This window comes from Elephas maximus, chromosome 22, assembly GCF_024166365.1.
Source record: "Elephas maximus indicus isolate mEleMax1 chromosome 22, mEleMax1 primary haplotype, whole genome shotgun sequence".
Classification (NCBI taxonomy): Eukaryota; Metazoa; Chordata; class Mammalia; order Proboscidea; family Elephantidae; genus Elephas; species Elephas maximus.
This window is the reverse complement of record NC_064840.1, coordinates 20,016,498-20,036,333: the sequence shown is the minus strand read 5'-3', so window position 1 is coordinate 20,036,333 and position 19,836 is coordinate 20,016,498. Positions and strand designations below refer to the sequence as shown.

Below are 19,836 nucleotides of genomic sequence, written 5' to 3'. Positions count from 1 at the left end.
CAAAAGCTTTGTAGTTCGAATCCACCACGTGCTCCTTGGAAACCGTACGGGGCAGTTCTACTCTGTCCTATAGGATCGCTATGAATTGGAATCGACTCGACAGCAACGGTTTGGTTTTTGGTTGGTTTTGGTCTTAAACCTTCCCATTCATATCCTGCTGAGGCTACATTCACAGAACCCACCCACACTGACGGCTACAAGACAAAGCTTTCCAAACACCAAGGGGCAAAATAAAAGTCACCCTGAAACACGAGCATGTAATTCTACTGCATTACATGTTTCTGGCGTTTCCTTGGCTTTCATTAAATGGACGACAAGAAACCGTTCCTCAGAACCCATCACTGATCCGGCAGCAGCGGTGCTGCTGAGGTGGCGGTTTGTTCTGTGACTCAGTGTCCCCTTTACAAGGAGCCTGCCCTACGTGTGAGCTTCATGATTAAGAATGCAGAAAGCTCTACTTCCACGGAGAAACTGGTCTTTCTTTTTCCTGTTCGTGAGAAGAAAGGGTCTATAAGTCCCTTTTATTTTGGCTACCGAAAAGTTCAGAGCCAAACATGAAGTTCAGAGATAGCCACAGTGGCCCTCACAGAACACAGATCTGTGGATGTTCTTCTATATACGATCCTGTTTTCATTCATCTACTTACATTTTCCTGGCCCTTCTTTAAGGTCCCTGGGTGGCACAAGTGGTTTGTGATTGGCCACTGACCTAAAGGTTGGTGGTCCAAACCCACCCAGTGGCTCTGCAGAAGAAAGGCCTGGAGAACCGCTTCCATAAAGATTACAGCCAAGAAAATCCTATGGAGCAGTTTTACTCTGTAACACATGGGTCACTGTGAGTCAGAAACGACTCGATGGCAACAGGTTTGGTTTTTTTTTGGTTGGCCCTTGTTCTCCATTCCTACTGATTTTCTATCATTGTTTTGCTAAATGTAAACTTGACTTAAGCAGTCTCAAAATGTTTGTGGGAGAAGTCGCAGTTCCACACAAAGTGGAGCACGCTCACGGGGACAGCCAGGGGCTGCATCTAGCCACGCGGGTCCCAAGGCCCTGCCTCCTCCAGCACTCACTCTTCACTGGAAGCACGTTCTGTGGGGATGCAGGCTGCACGTGGGCCATCTCCTGGTTCTCCAGCAGCTTCTTGCTCAGGATGTCACTGAAGAAGATGCGGATGAGGGGCACCCCCCACAGGAACTGCAGCTGTTTGGTGATCAAGGGCATTGACTCGTTAAGGCTAGGAGAGAGCGGGAAGAGGTGAGGTGTGTCAATTCCACCAGAGGGATGGCCAGAGAAGGCCCACCCCACTCCCTAGAGGGCCTTCCATGCGGAGGTCCAGCTAGGTCCTGGCACTTGACAAGGCAAATGAAAAAAAAAAATAACGAATACAGTGTCCTGCAAGGCTGGTATGTGTAAGCATTGACCTCTTGATTTTCTCTGCTGCTCCACCCAAACTTCCTGTGCTGCTAACAGCATTACTGCTGCCCCTAGGCCCCAGAGCCCACGGAACACAGTCATCTCTGAGACAGCCTCGGTATCAGCTCTTCATCCTCCTTATCACTCCATCGACAAAAGCTAGCTCATGCTGTTGCTTGGTGTTCCTCCTCACAGACAGCCTTCAGCTCTGGCTCACAAATCTAGACAACTTGACAGCCTCCTAAGTGTTTCCTTGCCTTCGGGTTTGCCTCTCTCCGCTCCACTCTGTACCCTTGGCGTCAGGCTTCCCTTCCTGAAATTCTGCGTTCAGCACCTCCCTGCTCAAGCTCCTGTGATGCCTCCCGTTTTACCAAATTTTGCAGGTCTTCCAGCATCACTCATCATAGTGTAACAGCCACCTCCTGCTGAGTGTGGGCAAGGCCTGGCAGTAAGCCCCTTGCATGCATTCTCTCATGGGGTCCTTCCAAGCGGCCCTGTGAAAATCATCTCCGCATTTCAGATGAGGAAACCAAAGGTTAGCAGGGGTGAAGCGACTTGTCCAAGGTTCCTCAGAAGTGGCAGTGGTGCTGGGAGCCGTGCTCTTCGCTGTTGTGCTATTCTCCCCACCCTGCCTCCCAGAATGCCTCTTCTGACTCCCTACCCATGTGCTCCCCTCTCTTCAGGCTGGAACAGTGAGTCTTTTAAAGTGGAGACCCAAGGATGTCCACTCAGGTAGAAGGAAAAGGAGCAAATTCAAGGATTTCATTCCCTTGCCCTCAGAGCACCTGGCAGGGACCTCATGCCTCAGGCAGAAATCTGAGCAGAAAACAGCTGGGCATGTGTAGCTGCCTTATCTCAAGACACCTCTATGTCATCTTAGCCCAGGGTACATTTTCAGATTCATGAGGCTGCCTAACTTAATCTCTCTTCTTTCATCCTAGTATTTTAAATGTTTATTTCTTAATTAAAATTAATTCAAAAAGATCTGGGGTGACATCTATTTCCTTTGAATCCCTTTGTCTTGTTTTAGTTATATCCAAAACACGGCAGTCTAACCAATTGGTCAACAATTACTTTAAAACAAAGATGAGAACGTAAGGGGGCAGGGAAACTAGATTAATGGAAATGGAACAACCAGAATGGAAATAGTGATAATGCTCACACATTGTGAAGAATGTAACTGATGTCACTGATCAGCTTGTGTAGAAATTGTTGAACGGGAACCTAAAGTGCTGTGTGAACCTTTACTGAAAACACAATAAAATACTACAAAAAAAAAAAAAAAAATCTAGGCAATCAATAAAGGTTATGTTGAAGAAGAAAAGATAGTTAAGATAAAACTAATAATTTATTAAATGAAAAGAACAAATTACAAAATAGTGTGATCTCATTTTGGTAAAAAAAGATTTATCGGCATTTATAGATAGCAAAAAGACTGAAAGGATGTCCACATGGGATACCTCTGGGTAGCAGGGTTATGGAATGGATTTTATTCTCTTTTGGTCCCATTTATATTTTATCCAGTGAATATGTATTACTTTTATAACAAGAAACAAAACACTAGCAGCTGGAAGGATGGAAGGAAGGATGAAAGAAAGAAAGGGGAGGCAGTGGGGAGAGAGGCAGGAGAGACACTGATCGGCCTCCAGGACTCACCCATAGTCCACAGACTGGGAGAACCAACCCAGGACAGGGTGCCAGTGGGTCAGGTTGGATTTCTTCTGTGACACGTACTTCTGACAGTAGCAGAGCATCTGGGTGAGCAAACTCACAAACCCATCCGTCTCCTCCTCTAACACTTTGGGGCTGAGGGAGCCCAAGTGGAGGAGGTTGCCTACAAAGAAAAGAAGGCTTGTGTGATGGGCCCGCCCCACCAGCCAGCTGTGCCTTGGCACCTCCTAGCCTTGCTCTCTGACTCTGGCTCAGGCAGCTGTATTTATGTGCAAGAAGAAATTCCACATGGATAGGTACCTGGGGGCTGTGCTGTGGGCTGCAGTGTGGTGCAGGGGTAAGAGTGTGGGCTTCAGAAACAGGCTGACCTGGGTTCAAACCCTGGCTCTGCCACAGGTGAGTTGTGTGACTCACACCTCACCTCTCAAATCTGTTTCTTCATCTGTAAGACTGGAACAATGACCCCACCTTCAGTGAGGATTAGACAAAGAAACACACGCAAAATGCCAGGCACACTGAGGTGTGGGATACATTTAGCTATTATTATATTTTAACATTATGCTACCATTTTAAAATCAGGAGTCAACATAAGAAATGACCTTTTAAAGAGTATTTGGATGTCCTGGGAAGTCACCATTATTCAGTGTCCCCCAAAGTTATTTAAAATCCCTCATGTGAGGAGTCTCACAATAAACTCCCCTTAAAATTTAGCCCAAAGAAATTTTTTATGTACAAAATAAATTTCGTTTTGTCAGGCAGTGAGAATTATGTACCTCTGTTGTTTTTAAACACTTTTATTCACAAACCTTTTCTTCATACAAAAGCCTATTTGTAAAACAGGAGATACAAGTGCTCTACTCTGATCTAAGCTCCTCCTAACTGCCCTCATCACATTTTCATTTTTTCCTTGGCTGCCAGGAAGCTGAGACATGAAATTTAATGTTCATTTCCAGTCACTCAACTAGTCTGCCAGGTCGGCATATTTCCCATATTTTAGCTTTACATACTTATTTCCACTGTCTAATTAAATACATGTCTTTTATCGTGAGCACTTCCAACTGTTACCAAAACCAACTCATGACCACTACAAGGGTGAAAAGCAAAACATGCAGGCCTTTTCTGAATCCTAGAACACAATCGAATTCCAGTCATAGAAACTTACCCATTAGGCAAAGTGTATGGCAGCCTTCTAAACTTTCACATACGTCACGGCATCGATCTTCGTCTCTTAAAAATATGATGAATTTACGAAGCATGTCATGAGATTCTAAAACAGTGAGACGCTGCGAACAATTGCAGATAGTTACGGCAGAAGCTGGGTGTGAAGAGTTTCCCACTAATGCATGAATTTAATCACCTCAGATCACCCGCTAGGTTGTCTAACAGGCTACTCATTGTCAAGAAGAGAAGGGACAAAGATGAGAACCTGCTTCTTTGGGTTACGAACACAAGTATGTCCATGGTGGCTATTGGTTTGCAAGTAAAACTGGGTAAAGGGTGGGAATCAGCAGAGAAAACATTTTACTTTCTAACTTCGAGGAAGAAAAGCCAAAGGAGCTGATCTTGGGGGTGGGAACTCACAGAGCCCTCTTACCTCGGGGGTCAGAGTGCTGAGATGAGTCACAAGAGCAGGCACGGACATGATGTGGATGAGGAACGGCCGAAGCAGATTGTCTGAAAACTGTGCAGCAATCACAGGGCTAGACAGACAGATCGCCTCATTCAGACAGGTCTGTGTGTGCACCCGAGCAAGAGAGCAACCCCACTGATGCTACCCAGGCCCCCTGAAATTATACCTCATGGGACTTCTAGGAAAAGTAAAGGCTGAAAATAGGGACATACAATAGGAAACAGTTAAGTCAGTGATGTTAGAGTCATCTGATGTAATACCATGTAATGCCATATAGTCTCGTGGAACATCTTGGTCAACTGGCGTAATACAGATCATAAAATTATGTTCTGTATCCTGGTTTGCTGAATAGTGTCCGGGGTCTTAAAAACTTGCGAGCAGCCATCTAAGATACAACTATTGGTCTCTACTTAAATAAAGCAAAAGACAAAGAAGGAAACCGAAGGCTCAAAGAAGAAACTAGTCTACAGGACAAACTGTCTACACGAAGCACAGTCTCATCTAGCCTGAGATCAAAAGAAGTAGATGGTGCCCAGCTACCAACACTGACCATTCTAATCAAGGCCACAACCGATGGACCCTGATAAAATAGGAGAAATAATGTGGAACAGAAAATCAAATTCCTAAAAACCAAAAAACTAGACCTACTAGATTGGTTGATACTGGAGGACTCCCCAAAGTTATTGCCCTGAGATACTCTTGAAACCTTGAATCAAAAACTAACCACTGAGGTCACCTTGTAGCAACAGATTGGCTAACAAAATAATGAATATCACCTGTCAGTACTATGCTCCTTTAAAAAATCACCTATGAGACCAGACGGTCAACAATTACACGTACCCGATTTACAACATATTTCAGTTATGACAAACTGCACTTACAACCGTTTTTTTTTTTTGTTGTTGTTCATCTTATTGCTAGTAACGTGTACTACATACAATGTTGTAGCGTGTAATTTGCAGATGTTGTCATTCTCAAATGTTCACTCACAGACGTTCCAAGATAGGATTTATAAAGATACTGATAATAGAAAGCAATAATAAAGAAAACTAAAAAAAGAAAAAGGTATTTGACTTATGTCAGAACCGACTTCCCACAGAGTCCCTTGGACTGGAACCCTGTTTCAAGTCAGGGACTGCTTGTATTGGCTTAAACGAAATACGTTATTAAAATGACTTTCTCCCTGTTTTTAACGAGCACAGCTTTTTACATTTGGCAGTTCTCGGAACTGCAGGTGTCATTTCTTAAGGGAGTATCTGGCTTCTTATATGCTTTACATCTCCAAACTGACTAAGTGGTGGCAAACATCATATCCACTCTGGCCCTCTGAATCTTAACATTTTAAATCTGTGTTCACAAAACTATCCCCTTCGTTCTTATACCCTGCCTCTTGCTGGGCCTCCTCCGGCTCTCTGGTCTCTCTTTATTTTGTCAATTAAAAACTTAAAAGATAAAAAAATAATAATAATAATGGCATCTTGGCCAATGGCAGAGGGAAACGCATTCATTTTGAATAGCTTTCTTCAGATGGCACTATGAAACTACTCAGGGGTAGAGACAGTGAGGAAAAAGGGCAGTCACAGATACATCGCTTTGACCAAGAGTAACCCTTCCTATAAACTGAGTGAGCTCTGACAATGTGGGCAAGCCCACACCTAACACAAGTAAGAAGAGAAAAGAAAACCAAGAGGGGCAAGCATTCAGAAACATGGTGACACCTGAGCTATGGTTTCCTACTTACCGCAATGCCAGAGAAAAGGCTGCAGTTAAAGTGCCTTTGGACAGCGAAGGCCGGGGTCTCGCTAGGCCACGTGTTAACAGTATCTGAAAAGAACATTTTAACTGATCAGGGGACGATACGAACTTTCTATTCATTTGCATGTAAAAAGGAAGCATGAAGAAAAAAACATATATATAAAACATGAAAAAAACAAAGAAAGCATAAAAGCGAAATGAATGCTTCATGTTAAAAAACAACTGCATTGGAATGTTTTTAAAAAAGATGGGGGAAGTAATGGGTATGGAGGTTCAGGAGTCCTGGTGGTGCAGTGGTTAAGAGCTTGGCTGGTAACCAAAACGCCGCCAGCTCAAATCTACCAGCCACTCCTTGGAAACCCTCTGGGGCAGTTCTACTCTGCCCTACAGGATCTTTATGAGGCAGAATCAACTTGATGGCAACAGGGTTTAATGGGTTATGGAGGTTCATGATATCACTTTCAACTTTAAATACGTTGAAAAATTTTTTTTATAATAAACTATTTAAAAATTAATGGCTGATAAGAGAAATACCAAACTTGAAATGTTAAGACACCATATTATTTTAAAAGCAGTTCAGGGTTACAGTGTCCATGGTACACTTCCTCTAAGGACATAACCTGTTGATAATACCACCTTTTGCCACCACACCACCTCACAGGTTGTTGTGAGGATAAAATGAAGCCAAATAAGGAGACAGGCCATCACGGTGCCACTGGTAGAAAAGGGCTCCATCAATGTTAGTTCTCAAACTCAGGAATTCCAAAGTACTTTTAAACAGCTATTAGGCTTCTATCAATTCCCTGGAGGTAGACTGGCACAATAAGGTGCAGAGTGGAGAAAGGCTGCTCAAGGACATGCAGACAGAAATATAAACCCAGATGTTAACCAGGAAGGAAGCTGAGGGAATTAGCCCTGGGGCCTCTTTCCTGCGCTTAAATTTCAAGCGAGTGGACTCCCCTCAGTATTCGAAAATGGAAAGCATTAAAGGGGTCTCAGGCCCGCTGTCCTCCCCTTACGGGAACCATAAGTGACCCAAGGCACAGGGTGGGAGGAGAGGATGCTGGGCTTTAAACTCTCCCTACAAAAAGTGCTTCTGTGAGAAGGCACCAGATATACTGGGACCAAATCCAAAAATGCAAGTTCAGGAGGAACTGGAGAATGTGGAGGTCACATAATAGGGTATGGGGTCACAGACCTGCAGCACTGAATAAAATCCACGTTGGTTCAGATGTCCCATTATGTTTGCACAAATGTGGTTCATGGCTGGTCGGAGACTCTCACCTAACAAACGGAAAAGTCTGAGAAAAGTCTCTGGCCATAAGGTGAGCTGTTTATAAATCCAAAACCAAACCCACTGCCATCGAGTCCATTCTGACTCACAGCGACCCTATGGGGCAGAGTAGAACTGCTCCATAGAGTTTCCAAGGAGCGCCTGGTGGCTTTGAACTGTTGACTTTTTGGTTAGCAGCCAAGCTCTCAACCACTGTGCCACCAGACAGAAAATAATGCCCTGGGCCCAAAATGTAAGGAAATAAGATAGTCTCTAGCTTGTCTTCCTATACCCCTTAGGTCTGGTACCAGACTTCAGGAGCTCCCACACATCCAGAATTCTCTTTCTTTTGGAAGGCCTGCCTCGGCTGTCACCTTTTAAGTGGCAGGTCCTCTCATGCTCCTCCAGCCCCTCCTCTGTTTCCGTCTTAGGGACTGGCACTTTCTACTCTCTGTGGCTTCTTCCTCTCCATAATGGGATACAAACTCTCTGGCAGGGCCTGGAACTTAGCAAGTTCTAAATCCCTCCCCACCGAGCAGGATAATGCCTAAAATAAACTCTCCTTCCTGGCTTAGGGTCTCTGCACAGGCAGTTCCCACTGCTTTCCAAGTCCCATTCCTCCCCTTCACTCTGAGAACATCAACACTCTCATCACATATGTGAGTGATTTCTGTTTAATATGTCATCCACCAGGCTCTGAGCTCTGTGAGGAAGGGCAAGGTACACAGCGGTACTGAGGTACCTAAAGCCCCACGAGGACAGTGGGCTTGTCTGTGTTGCTCGTCACTGTGTCCCCAACGCATACACAGTACCTGGCACATAGCAAGCTATTTGTTGAACGGATGAACGAAATGAGTATATGATACACGTACGGCTAAGGACAACTTTCAAGGAAGGAGGCCACTCTGTAATGCAAATTTTATGGGCAAAATAGAACTATGTGCTGCCTAACGATTTCTCAAAGGCAATGACAAGGCTTAGGTGAGTATTATCACTTGGAGGCTGAGGTGTGTGCGAGTTATGAAAAATGAGATCAGAGGACTCATGCCTTTAAACATAAATTCAAAGAAGGGAGAGACCACAGGACACAACAGTGAACAAATTCCGGCCACTTCAATGCAAACTGATGGGTCTTCCTAAGGGCGCCTTCATTTGTATGATCCCAGGGCCTCCTGTGAGGCTTGTGGCAATGACAGTGCTTTGTAAACAGGAGAAAAGGTTCCCCAAACGCTCTACAGCAATGCCAGTTAGGGAAGATTTTGAAGCCTGTCCCACAGACCTTTTCCCCGGAGAATTTTCCATGTTGAGGTGTCTGTGAAGGTGACAAGCATGGTGAGGTACAGTGTGATGAGTTTGGAGTCTTGTAGGATCTCAGGCTGGAAATGATAAGAGAAAGTAAGATCAGAACACAAATCCTCCCATCCAGGCAGTGGAGCGGTTGTGTGACATGACCGAGTGCACACAGACTCCAAGAAACAAGTCAGGATGGCAAGTTGATCTTCCTTCTTTCCTCTTGGAGAATGATCACTTCAGGAGTTAAATGATGGGGATTTTGGCACACTAGTGCCTGCCTGTGGAATTCAAAACAGTCCTGGGGATGGAGAACAGAGAATTCTCATAACAAGATGACCGTGGCTACTTTGCTTTACTTACTTCCATATAAACATTAGTGCCACATTAAAAAAACAAAAACCCATTGTCAGTCAGTCAATTTCGACTCACAGTGACCCCATACGACGGAGAACTGCTGCAAATGGTTTCCAGGGCTGGAATCTTTCTCCTGCCGAGTAACTGGTGGGTTTGAACAGCCAACATTTCAGCTAGCAGCCGGGCACTTCACCACTGCGCCACCAGGGCTCCTTGGTATACTACGGATTGCTTTATTATGCATAAATACTAGCACAACGAAGCTGCAATGTGATAGCACACAACAGAGACTCTGGGCTCAGACTTCTGGCTTCACTACTTACTAGCTGTGTGATTTTTAGGCAAGTTTCTTAATCTCTCCGTGCCTCCATTTCCTCCTCTGGCAGCTGGGGATAGTAATAGTGCTTTCCTCACAGGGTTGTGGCGAGAAGTAAGTGGGCTCTTGTACATATAGCACTAAGAACAGTGCTTGGCACATAAAAGACTGCAAATACGATTATTGTCATCATGATGCTGGTTCCCTGTTTCTCAATAGCAGCTCAGGCAAAAGTCCTGACCCCTTTCTAGGCTAAGACCCTGTAGTGCGTACATCTGGAAGGGGCCACGGAGACCATCTAGTTCAGCCCCTAAGCTCACAAAGAATAAGGGCAGGGAAGTGACTTGCTTAAGGCCACCTGGGACTCAGCAGTACAATCCGGACTAAACTTAGATCATCCTGGCTCCAGAGTGAGTGTCTTCATATCAACTTTCTTTTTCTGTATTTTATTTGTCGTTGTTGTTGTTGAGAATATACGCAGCAGAACACACACCCATTCAGCAGACTCTACATGTGTAATTCAATGTCACCCATCACATTCTTTGAGTTGTCCCACCACGCTCCCCCTCCTTTGCTGAGTTGTTCCTCCCCCCATTAACATAAACTCACTGCCCGCTAAGGTTCCTACCTATCCTTACGAGTTGCTCTTGTCAATGTGATCCCATACAGACAGTTCTTAAAAGAGCATAAGACTCAAGGCAGACCTTCTTTACCAGTTAAGTTAAACTATTGCTCAGTTTTAAGATGACTTCGGGGGTAACTTTTTCCCCCCTAAACTAGGAATGCCTCTTCTTGAAGAAAAATGTGTCGTGGAATGCAGATACAGAAAGCAGACAAAAAGAGGATCGGCCTGGCTCAAGTGAAGGTAGGGGAAGAACCCACCAGCTCGCACAGAGGTGTTTCGTTTCGGTGGAACTCCAGCGCACCAAGGAACAGGGTGTGAAGACTACTGCTCTGTGCCAGAAGGCCTCACCTGACAAGCTGGGAGTGGCTGCCTGCTGGCTTAGGGCTTTGCTGTGTTGTGGCCAAGATCTATTCAAGAGCACCCTGAAAAAGATATGGCTGGGAACAGACTGCTGGGACCCTGGAGACATCTGCTGTATCCCTTGGCACTACCTGGGTCCTTGCCAAGCCTCTGCCCCTGAAACTTCTCCCTCCCTAGGGGCAAAGTAGAAGTGGATGTGGCGTCTGCTCACTTCCCTGCCCACCTCTGGTAACATGGGTAGGAGGGGACAGGCTAGACCAGTCCTAGCGCCACACTTGCCCTGTGACCAGTTCAGAGTTAAGCCCAAGATCCTACCAGGCTGTTAAGAGTCCCCTGGATTTCCATCTGGCTCTGGTAGGGGAGGCTCCTTTTTCTCTTTGGGCAAGACAGAGGAATGATATGAAGCCAGAAGTACTGCTGCCATGATGACGGCAGAGGGTGAAGGGGACCCCAAAAGGGGGCAGAGACGGGAGAAAAGAGGAAGAATCTCAGCAGCCCTTGGGACTAGGCACCCCCAGCTGCCATGTCACAGAACGAGGGTATTCTCTTTCTTGCTTAGCATGATTGTATTACTAGCTCTGTTCATGTTGGGTCCCTGTACTTGTGACAAGAGGTCTCAGTAGTATAAAAATACAGATAAAAGATGTAAAGATGCTTTACATCAAAATAACAAGAAGGAAAACAACAGATCTCCCTGGGGTCATAAGTGTGGCAAATGCAGGTTGTTGTTGTTATTTGGTGCCATCAAGTTGACTCTGACTCATAGAGACCCCATGTGACAGAGAAGAACTGCCCCACAGGGTTTATTTATTTTTTGGCGGAAGTATTTTGGGTCGAATCGTGTCTCCAAAAAAGATGCATTGTAAATTCTAGCTTTAGGACCTCTATGAGTCAGATGGTAAGGGTTAACAGGTATGCCTGTGGTTATAATGTCATTTGGGAATAGACTGTTACATTAACGAGACAGGATTAGTATAGGTCTTGTCTTGAGTCAATCTGTTTTGAGATATAAAAGTGGTTAAGCAAGCCAGCAAGTGAGCAGAGGTGGGTAAGACAGAAGCCAAGACACATGGAGCCAGGAAGCAGAAGCTGAAGAGATAAGGACCTTCCTCTGAGCCGACACAGAGAGAAAGCTTTTCCCTGGAGCCGGTGCCCTGAATTCGAACTTCTAGCATCCTAAACCGTGAGAGAATAAATTTGTTTGCTACAGCTACCCACTCGTGGCATTTCTGTTAGAGCAGCACTAGATGACTAAGATGGGGGAAGGGGAAGATGGATTTTTTATTAAATGGTGTTATGGTCTTGTAACTCCTGTCATAGCAGAATAAACTGCCATCAATTAAAGGTATAAATGCCCAGAAGTAAGGCCATAATAATACTAAAATGTAAGAAAATAATTATATAACTTGGCACAAAAAAATGTCTTTCTGGGCTTGATATTGAAGGTAAAAACCAAACAAGAAAATATTTGGTTACATAAAAATTAAAATATTCTTTCCTTTTTCTTTATTAGCATTTTAAATTATGAAATACACATTCACTATAAAAACATCAAGTAATACAGTTGGGTAAAGTAAGTAATTAGTGCCTCTGCTTTCTTCAATCCCTCATGCCATAGGTAACTACTTTTAATATCTTGTGTTATATATTTTCCAGACCTTTCTCAGTATGTAAAGTATGTACTGAAATATATAATCTTTTAAAAACAAGCATCATATTCTAAGTGATTTTTTGCACCCAGACTTTCTCCCTCAACATTATCACAGATGTCTTTCCCTGTCAGCACACAGAGATCTGTTTCTACTGGTAGGGGAGGTCTGCTCTCTTTTTAAGAGAGTACCAAATAACTCCCCGCTGATTTGGAGCTTGCTGGCCATATAAGGATGCATCTCTGTGACTATCATTTTTTACTCTGCCAAGTGGAAAGAGAACAAAGCAGTTAGAAGAAACTGACAAGGACCTTTAGCTGATCTCAGGGGGTGGAGGGGGGAACTGAAGATGACTCTTTTATTTAGTATGCTATCCCTTAAGGTTTTCTAGGCTGTAGTCTTTAGTCTTTATGGAAGGAGATCACCAGGTCTTCCTCCTTTCAGTTAGCAGTTAGGTGCTTAGCCCTCCTGCCACCAAGTCTCGTTAAGCTCAGGTTAATGTTCAGTATGTTGTACACCAAAGTAGGGCTCATAGTGATGAATTATCAAGCTCACTCTCTCCCAGAACAGGCACTCAATTAATCATTCTTTACTAGCCCCCGACTGACAGATCTCCAAAGGTATAACCTGTGAGGGCATCACGGAAACTCTGAAAACAAATATGGAAGCCCCCAGATGGCAACGAGAGAATTACATTTTTACCTTGAGTTGCTGAAGAAACTCACAGCAATACCACAGAATGGCCTTGATCTGTTTAATCCACAGGAGCGTGAGATCCTTGGAAAGAGCCAGGGACACGTACCACACCTATAAGCAGGAAAAAGAAATATCATGGGCAATCACAGGGAAGATACTATTTTAGTTAGGTCCAGTGCCAGATAAGGCAGTAGGGAGGAATAAGCAGCAAACAGGGCTTATTTTAACACTAACTCAAAGATAAAACAGCCCAGTAAAGGAGGTTTCCACGGTGAGAAAGTGTGAGACGCAGAACATAGCTTCCGGGACAGTGAAGAGTATTTTAACACTAACTCAAAGATAAAACAGCCCAGTAAAGGAGGAAAGTGTGAGACGCAGAACATAGCTTCCGGGACAGTGAAGAGTATTTTAACACTAACTCAAAGATAAAACAGCCCAGTAAAGGAGGTTTCCATGGTGAGAAAGTGTGAGACGCAGAACATAGCTTCCGGGACAGTGAATAGTTTAAGGAATTGTTCGTACTTTGTGTTAACGTTTTCGTCCATCACTTATTTGCACATGTATATGAATTAACGAAGATGTAAACATTCAGCAGGGACTTTCTCAGCTGAATGGGCTGGCTCTTGAGTGCTCGTGGGGGATTCTCCGGCTGCCAAGCCCACTTACCTTGGGTTCATTCTCTGCATCCATGCTGCTCAGGATGCAGCGACACAGCTTCTCCAATCTCTGCAAGGAAGCAGGAGGGGAGGGAGGTCAAAGTTCCACAACTAACCAGGAAAAGTGGGAGAGGGAAGCGGGCAGACGCTTGGTGGGCGCCTGGCCTGCGCCAGGTGACTCACACACAATTCTTCATACAGACGTGGAAGCCGAGCATCAGAAAAGCTGAAGTAGCCTATCAAACTGGTGGTCCACAGGCTGGATGAGCCCTACTGATGTGCTCAGCTTGACTGGCACTGTGTTTTAGAAATTTCTATATTTCACCTGAAAATCTAGATTGGGACTTCTTTTGAGAAACAAAGAGAGTCTGGGCATGTATTCCAGTTGTCTCTTAAATGGGTTTATGCTCTCCTGTTTGCCATTTTGCGAGCACAATGGGGTGCCGCAAATGGTTTGTACTCTGCTGCTAACCCAAAGGTTGGCGGTTCGAAACCACCCAGTAGCACCACTGAAGAAAGGCCTATTGATCTGCGTCTGGTAAGATTATAGCCAAGAAAACCCTATGGAGCAGTTCTACTCTGTAACTCATGGGGTCAGTATGAGTTAGAATCGACTCAATGGCAACTAACGACAACAAGCACCGTGGATACTAACTTTTGCCTTAGACCTCAGCTAAAGGCTGTTATATTGTCACTTTCATCCTGAAATGCCAAAGGAAGACAAGTGGAAATTAGGAAAGGAGTTACCCTTTGGCTGTATCAATCCTGGACCCACCATAACAAGTGGTGTGCCCCAGGGCAGCCTCTCTTCCCACGCTGAACTGCAGTTTCCTCTTCAGTAAAATGGGGGTCACCCCACTGAGTCTGCCTGTGATGGTGTGTTCACTGCCTGTATGCCTGTATACTCCTCCTTCTCCTGCCAGGCTATGACCTCCATGGGGGGAGAGACCTTGCCTGTCTTGTTTCCTTTGGGGCCTGGCACACAGCAGGTGCCAATAAATAGCTTCTGTGTAAATAAATGTGAGGATTAGCAAGGAGTGTCTAACATCTGGTAACGGAGCCCTGGTGACACAGTGGTTAAGCACACGCCTGTTAACCCAAAGGTCGGCGATTCGAACCCACCAGCCAGTCTGTGGGAAAAAGATGCAGCAGTCTGTTTCCATAAAGATTCCAGCCTTGGAAACCCTATGGGGCAGTTCTACTCTGTCCTATAGGGTTGCTATGAGTCAGAATTCCACTTGATGGCAATGGATTTGGGTTTTTTTTTTTTTTAAATACCTCATAACCTGTGTGACACATAACAGGGAATCCTCAGTGGTACCTAATCTTATTATTATCATCATTACTATTACAGACAACTAGTTGCTTTCCTGGAACTGTATTTTCCGAGCTGGTGATTCAAACTACAAAGGTATAAACCGGCATGTTTTGTTTGGTTTGCAAGATTTTAAAGAAATTTCAAATTAGCTGCCAATTTTTACAAATTATGACACTGAGCATAAAGATGTGGATTCCCACTTTTGATTTACAATAGATGTTAGTGAGTTACCAAGTGTCTGTACCTACGGAATGACCATCCTTTATTTCAGTTCAAAACTCTATCACGCCCAGGTTCCACTGATCTCTCCTAATTTGTTAAATATTTGTTTATTTTACAAGTTCCAGAATACAAATGCTCTCTTTATATTTCCCCCTGGAAAATGAAAATACGTCATTTATAAACCCCAGCTTAGAAGAAACAGCTATGCAAAGGCCGCCTATCACTGGTTTCCATCCTTCCCTTCACAAATTTTACTGAGAATCTACTTCTAAGTGCTGGAGAAGGCCACTGCAAGTGAGACGGAAGTTACACTCCAGCTGCTGAATGGCCCTATCTGGGTCCTTTGGGTGGGGACGCTAATCCAAGTACGGACTCTCAGCTTCCCAACCACCTTTAGGCTTTGGAATGTTCAGTGAGCTGACAGTGAAGCCAACTGCTCTGCCTCTGGAATTAACACAGCCAAAGCTCCAACCTGAATTTTAAAATGAATAAGTAAAGTCCAACATCATTTTTCAGTCCTTGAAAATTGCCTCCCTCTCACTGCTTTTCTCTTTGAAACATACTCGGCTATGTCATCTTATAACTTGCTTCTGTAAATTGTGACATTTTAAAAGCACTGCTTAAAGAAGTGAAATATCATTATTCAACATCAAATATTCAAATACATTTGGTCACCAAAAAAAAAAAAGCGGATTCCTAGCCCCTCTCTAAAACAGCAGTGTCAGTCCACCATGGGCTGAGCTGGTAGCCACTGCCCCTTTGGATGGCATGCCACAGAGCCATCATTCCCTCTGATGTCCTTAATGTCGCAGTCCATTAGTTACCATTGATTACCAGGCTCATATCGTGCGTTTTCTCGTAAATGGCTTCGTTAGCTCATTTACATAGCCTGCTGACTCCCGCAGGCATTTGAGTTTCCAACTCCTTCTCGGAATGGTCAAGGTGAAAAGAATCTTGACAACTCCCAGAAGCTCTGGGCATAATCCCTCCAAAATAGCTCCCGGGAAAACAAAAGGGAAAGGATGTGGGGTTAACGATAGTTCCTACTGCACAGAGTTGGTATAAGGCCTGAGTGAGTCAGTACTTATGGAATACTTACAGAAAGGCCTGGCATACGGTAAGCGCTATGTGCGTTTGCCATTAACATCTTACCTCATTATCCTCTTTAATTCTGAATAAGAACAACAGCTTCCGGGCAATCTTAAAAATACAAAGTGCGCTTCTTTTACTGGACCCAGAGTCATCTGCATTAAAAAACTCATCAATCTCTCTCCTATGGAGGGAAAAGCACAAAAAAAAAAAGCCACTTTTAATTAGGAGCTCATAGCAGCTGGAAGGCTTTTTAAGAATTCTAAGAGAACACTCATATATCTTCTATTAACTGGGAGCAAGAGAAAAATGCGCCGAGGAGTTCCGGGAACCCACCTGATTTCTCTCTGCAGGCGACTCCGACAGAGAAAACTCCGGACGTGGGCCTGAATCTCAACAGCTGCCCGCTCCCGCTCCTTTTGAACCAATCTTTCTTCTCGGGCCTGGCGGGCTTTATCGATGAACCATGCCCTCGAGGTCTGAGACACGGTAAACATATTTGCAAACCTTGCAAGGAAGATAGGAAGTTGCCATCGTAGATATTTATATGAAAAACACTTACAAAAAGGGGCTCAAGAACAAAGGGTGGGCAGGGACCGAGCAGCAGCAGAGAGAGACTTAGAACCCTCTAGCATCTTCCAAGGTGTTAATAGCTCCCCCAGCACAAGTCCTGACTTCCTATCTGCTCCTTTCACATAACTCACCATGATCAGGGATGTTTTATCCCATTTTAAGTCGTTACATTTTCTTAAGAGAGAAAGAGGCCATCAGACCAGCTACATCAGAGCAACGACTATGTGTGACTCACTGCCTTGACTGTATGCCCAGCACAGCATCTGGCATAAGGTACCTGCTCTGTAAAGGTTTGATAAATGAACACACAGTGAATTAATTCTGTCCGTAAAGCTCGGATGCAAACCATCCTAGAGGACTTAGAAGTCGAAGGTTCCCAGATACGTGAATTTCCTGGAGCAGTCAGCAGTATTTGGGAAGCCAACATCTGGCTTTACCTTGGTGAAGTGGACAGTCAGTGAGAATGAGAGAAACCCTCCGTGAGACAGACCGACACAACAGCCACAACAGTGGGCCCGAACATACCAAGGATCACGAAGACCGTGCGGAGCTGGGCAACGATCCGTGAGGCCGCCATGAGCTGGAGCTGACTCGATGGCAACTCACAACAACGATAGCACACGGCAGTCAACTTTTGTTTTGCCAAGTAAATATTTGGGGAAAAAAATCAAATACGATTATTTACTATAATTCACTCAAGAAATATTCACTGGTGTCTACTTTGTCCACAATACAGAAAAGTCTTCCATTTTTTAAAAGGGGCCGTTTTAACACTAAAAAAGCAAAAGGGATATGATCTCAGAATATGAGACAGTCCATTAAATTGAATAAGCTTGGTTTTATGTACAATGTATTTTGCTGTCCTTATTTTTCCCATCCTGCCAAGTACTGACGAAGACTCGAGAACAGAACTGCTCCCGCCCTCTGACAGGCACTTCTTTGAACAGAGGCTCTATGTTATACATTGTATTTTTATCATCAGTCACTGTCTTTTCCCAAAGGGGAAAAGCCGCCTAGAGAAGCCGGCACTGGTCCATGGAACCATGATTTCTTCAGATGCTTGGTAACTTTGTCATTCTACCCAAAGTACTCAGCAGCGCAGGTCACAAAGACACTAAAATGAATTATTCAAAAACCCAAACTTAGAACAATCTCTTTACCAGGTTATTTCACTCAAGGCAGCACCCACGTGAAAACATCGTCAAGAATAAAGTTTGTCAGGGCCACAACAGATGGATCCTGGTAGAATGGGAAAAAAATGTGGGATGGAATCTCAAATTCCTAAAAAATAAGGAAACAAAAAAAAAAAAAAAAAAAAAATTTTTTTTTTTTTTTTTACTGGACCAGTTGAGACTGGAGGACTCCCCGGGACTACTACCCTGAGATACTCTTTAAACCCTGAACTTAAACTAGCCCCAGAGGTTATCTTTTATCTAAGTAACAGATTGGCTCACAAAATAAAGAGTATCACCCATGAGTACTGTGTTCCTTTAAAAAACCATCTATATGAGACCAAACGGTCAACAACTACTTTAAAACAAAGATGAGAAGGAAACAGGGCAAGGAAACTAGTTTAATGGAAATGGAAATATTGAGAATGTCACTGAACAACTTGAGGAGAAAGTACTGAATGGGAACCTAAACTGCTGTATAAACCTTTACTGAAAACACAGTAAAATATTATTAAAGAAGGAAGTGTGTACTCAGCTAGTCCATATGAACATGTCGAGGGAGCCCTGGGCGCCTTCCCAACACTGATCCACGTCTGTCCAACAACAACAGGGCTTTTCCAAGATATGGGTCTCTCATCAGTAATTCTCAAAACAAATGAACAGAGCCCGCCTGGCCATAGGAGGAAGGATAAGAGAACTGGAGAAGAAAAGGTGGTGGTCTTCTGAATTAGTCCCTCGTTCCACCCCAGCAATGGAAGCCCAGGCAGCTTACCTCAGGATTTACCTGTGATGCAGAAATGCCAGGTAATCATTAGCAATCTTGCACAGGACTCGGCTGAAGGCAGCTTTTCACTTCCAAGACGCTTGTCTTCTCTGGCAGAAGCAGAAGTAAGAATTGAGATTCAGGGCTAAGTTTTACAGCTGGGCATCATAGATTTTCCTTATGAGTACAAGTAATAAGCACAGTGTCTCTGGCTTTAAAAACCAACCCTACTCTAGGTGAAGGGAAGGACAACACTCAATACAGGGGAGGTCAGCACAACTGGACTGGACCAAAAGCAAAGAAGTTTCCTGAATAAACTGAATGCTTCAAAGGTCAGCGGAGCAGGAGCGGGGGTTTGGGGACTATGGCTTCAGGGAACATCGAAGTCAATTGGTAAAATAAATTCTACTAAGAAAACATTCTGCATCCCACTTTGAAGTGTGGCATCTGGGGTCTTAAACGCTAGCAAGCAGCCATCTAAGATGCATCAATGAGTCTCAACCCACCTGGATCAAAGGAGAATGAAGAACACCAAGGTCACAAGGTAATTATGGGCCCAAGAGACAGAAAGGGCTACACGAACTAGAGACTACATCATTCCTGAGACCAGAAGAACTAGATGGTGCCCGGCCACAACCGATGACTGCCCTGACAAGGAGCACAGCAGAGAACTCCTGAGGGAGCAGGAGAACAGTGAGATGCAGACCCCAAATTCTCATAAAAAGACCAGACTTAATGGTCTGACTAAAGCTAGAAGAATCTTGGTGGTTATGGTCCCCAAACCTTCTGTTGGCCCAGGACAGGAACCATTCCCGAAGCCAACTCTTCAGACATGGAATGGACTGGACAATGGGTTGGAGAGAGATGCTGATGAGGAGTGAGCTACTTGTATCAGGTGGACACTTGAGACTATGTTGGTACCTCCTGTCTGGAGGGGAAATGCGAGGGTAGAAAGGGTTAGAAACTGACAAAATGGTCATAAGAGACTGGAAGGAGGGAGTGGGCTGGC

At 44.4% G+C, this 19,836-nt stretch overlaps 1 protein-coding gene across 6 annotated transcripts in view; it reads right to left on the bottom strand.

The window, feature by feature from the left end:
* UBE3B (ubiquitin protein ligase E3B) overlaps nucleotides 1-19,836 on the bottom strand; it is a 58,972-nt gene that overhangs the window by 34,260 nt on the left and 4,876 nt on the right. Inside the window, exons 2-13 of one of the 6 annotated variants that reach the window (XM_049865214.1) lie at nucleotides 17,418-18,937; nucleotides 16,656-16,826; nucleotides 16,383-16,503; nucleotides 13,701-13,760; nucleotides 13,041-13,145; nucleotides 9,021-9,117; nucleotides 7,667-7,752; nucleotides 6,455-6,537; nucleotides 4,678-4,783; nucleotides 4,246-4,366; nucleotides 3,069-3,246; nucleotides 1,070-1,233 (exon numbers count right to left, since the gene is read on the bottom strand). In XM_049865214.1, coding sequence (XP_049721171.1) covers nucleotides 1,070-1,233; nucleotides 3,069-3,246; nucleotides 4,246-4,366; nucleotides 4,678-4,783; nucleotides 6,455-6,537; nucleotides 7,667-7,752; nucleotides 9,021-9,117; nucleotides 13,041-13,145; nucleotides 13,701-13,760; nucleotides 16,383-16,503; nucleotides 16,656-16,816 — 1,282 coding nt within the window. In that variant the 5' untranslated portion in view covers nucleotides 16,817-16,826; nucleotides 17,418-18,937. Of the gene's footprint in view, nucleotides 1-1,069; nucleotides 1,234-3,068; nucleotides 3,247-4,245; nucleotides 4,367-4,677; nucleotides 4,784-6,454; nucleotides 6,538-7,666; nucleotides 7,753-9,020; nucleotides 9,118-13,040; nucleotides 13,146-13,700; nucleotides 13,761-16,382; nucleotides 16,504-16,655; nucleotides 18,938-19,836 lie in introns of all 6 variants that reach the window. The other 5 variants (XM_049865213.1, XM_049865216.1, XM_049865215.1 and 2 more) reach the window with 5 other exon arrangements.